Consider the following 2500-nt stretch of genomic DNA (forward strand, 5'->3'; position numbering starts at 1 on the left):
AGAATTTTCTTTCTGCAACTAAAGCCCCTGTTAAAACTTCCATCTTTTGTTACTGTTTCAAACTAAATTAGAGAGACCGCATTCGAGAATAGAATACACTACTGTAGAGAATTGCCGGAATACGAGAGAGAGCAACCGTTTGATTTTCCATCGAGCATGCGCGAAGTACGTCACACCCCACGACGACCCCACGAGATGTATTTGACATCAATTTTGACATCACTTCGTCTTATTTCGCGGGAAATCGCGGTAACATTTTGAATTTTTGTCTTTATTGTTGCTGCCATTGTCTGCTCAAACTCCCTACCTCATTTTTGCCAGCAGTGCTTGGAACATAGAACATGTTTTTAAATGACACTGCTTTATGCTCATAGTTTCATTTTCCAAAAGTGTTTTGTTTGAATGGAGAAAGTTTTCCATTTCAGGAGTCCTTGTGTCTCTAATGTAGGAATGCCTGCATACACTTGTAAGCAACGGAATTACACTACAGCAACAACATTGATGAATATTATCTTATTGTTGGTAATGCATTCTTTTTTAAAGCGACAGTAGTTTCTATGGTAACAGATGACATGGGGAGGTTTTTGCGGTATAGGGGTAATGCAAGGGCAAATGGCCTGTCACGTATAATAATTAAAGTCAAATCGTAGACATAGTCTGATGCTACTCTGGTTTAGAGACTTATAAATATAGCTTGAAAAGTTGTGATTCAAAGACCCTTTGAATCGTCACTTTTGAACTCAGGGTCTTTTTAAGGGCCCCTGTGACAAAAAAAAAAAAATCACTTCCTTTTTTCCTTCATATTTTGAAAGTGTGTTTGCTTAACACCTGACTGGCAAAATTTTGAGCTTTGATTTTCATCCAAGGACGTTTACTTTGAGTGAAAGTTTTGGATTTCACGGTACGCCACTACTCAGACGGACCTCAGACGGTTTATTTATCAAGCTGAATATTTCATAATTCAAAAATGGCCTATTACATGTCTTTTTTAAAACCGTAGTGTTTAATTATTATATGGAACACAGGAGTCTTTACTTGACATTGATATTCCTGATCAAAGAAGCGGCCAACCTGTTTGTGTCCAAAACTAATCCTTAGGGAATTGAGTTCTTTTTGTAGTTTGGAGCAACTAGAAAATGCAGGGCCACATTTTATGTTACGGCCTGTATATGCTCGGCAGCAAATAGCCTAAGGAAACGGAAGATTTGTGGAGTCTTTGCCATAATCTGTCATTGGTTCGTTTGAAGGGATTAATTTCTGACGAAACTGGGTTGCTGTGCCGGTGGGAAGTAAAACAAGAAAATATGGTTTTATCCAACGAGTCTCAAGCGTTAAGTTTGTTGCTTGAACACCAGGCTGCCACGCGGGAGGCCGTGAGTTCGACTCCGCCCAGACCAACACGCAGGGTCTTTAAGGAGGGGGGCCTCCTATTGTTATTGCGCATACGTTCTGCGCATCTCGAGATGCTCCGGTTTCCCGTTGGTGGTGCTTACAAAAACAGGGATATTCTTGTGGGGTTTAAAACTATGCGGAGAAAGAAGAACTTAGCTAGTGCTCTTGGTATCCAAAAAAGGAAATTGGGGATAACCATGCATTTTTCAGAGATAATTAAGCTTCATTTTTGCAAAAAGAACGTCATACATTGCTTTGTAGTTTAAAGCTTTTTACAAATAATTGATGGTTTCTGACGTCACGGCGGCCATGTTGGATGGCAAGAACAATGGGCCCTTTGCAGGATAGTGAGCACATGGTACAAATCCGCCATACTGGGACGCAAATTGCCCACTGGGACATCTAAAACAAAGAAAATTAAGATTAACTAGCTTTGTTTTAGATGTCCCAGTGCGCAATTTGCGTCCCATGTGATTTGTACCATGTGATCACTATCCTGCAAAGGGCCCATAACCGGTCTCTCCGCTGGGAACTTGTATTGTATTGCCATCTAACATGGCTGCTTTTCCCGCACCGGCCTTAAATAACTGAGGAGAAAGTGTTGCCTTTCTAATGACATCTGCAAATGATTAGACTCTCTAGTCTTCTCGGATAAGGAAGATAAACCGTACGCCCCGTCTCACAACCCTTCAATGTTCAAAACCCTGTGGGACATAAAAGAACCCACACATTTTTCGAGGAAATGGAGTTCCCGGTGTTGTGGTCTGTCCCTTTTGGTGTATCATGATTGGGAGGTTAAATGCTCGGAGATGCTACAATAGCTACATCAAGCTATACTCTAAAATCAGAGGGTAAATAAAGATATGATGACGATGAGCTCACAAAATGTTACAGTGGTTACTTAAGCTTTATTAGCTCGTGTGATAAAACGTCGGGTATACATTTTACATCCAACTCTGCCTGGATCTTCACTTCCTTCTCCAACCCATAGAACTGCATTTAGATTTTCTGTAAGCATCATATCCCGAGCAACTGAAACCGTACTTATATGGGAAAAGGCAGTAGACAGAAAAACGACTATAATTGCAACAAAGGTCGTGCTCATAAC

The 2500-nt window shown here is 40.7% G+C and overlaps 1 protein-coding gene across 1 annotated transcript in view; it reads right to left on the reverse strand.

Annotated features, from left to right (window-relative positions):
• Positions 1 to 2280: 2280 nt before the first annotated feature.
• The window catches only part of LOC138027614 (uncharacterized), a 6069-nt gene continuing 5849 nt past the window's right edge, over positions 2281 to 2500 (reverse strand). Inside the window, exon 2 of the mRNA XM_068875166.1 lies at positions 2281 to 2500. This exon is cut by the window's right edge and continues 437 nt beyond it. Within this exon, the coding sequence (XP_068731267.1) occupies positions 2361 to 2500 (140 nt within the window). The 3' untranslated portion in view covers positions 2281 to 2360.

Source organism: Montipora capricornis, chromosome 12 (assembly GCF_036669925.1).
Source record: "Montipora capricornis isolate CH-2021 chromosome 12, ASM3666992v2, whole genome shotgun sequence".
Taxonomy (NCBI): Eukaryota; Metazoa; Cnidaria; class Anthozoa; order Scleractinia; family Acroporidae; genus Montipora; species Montipora capricornis.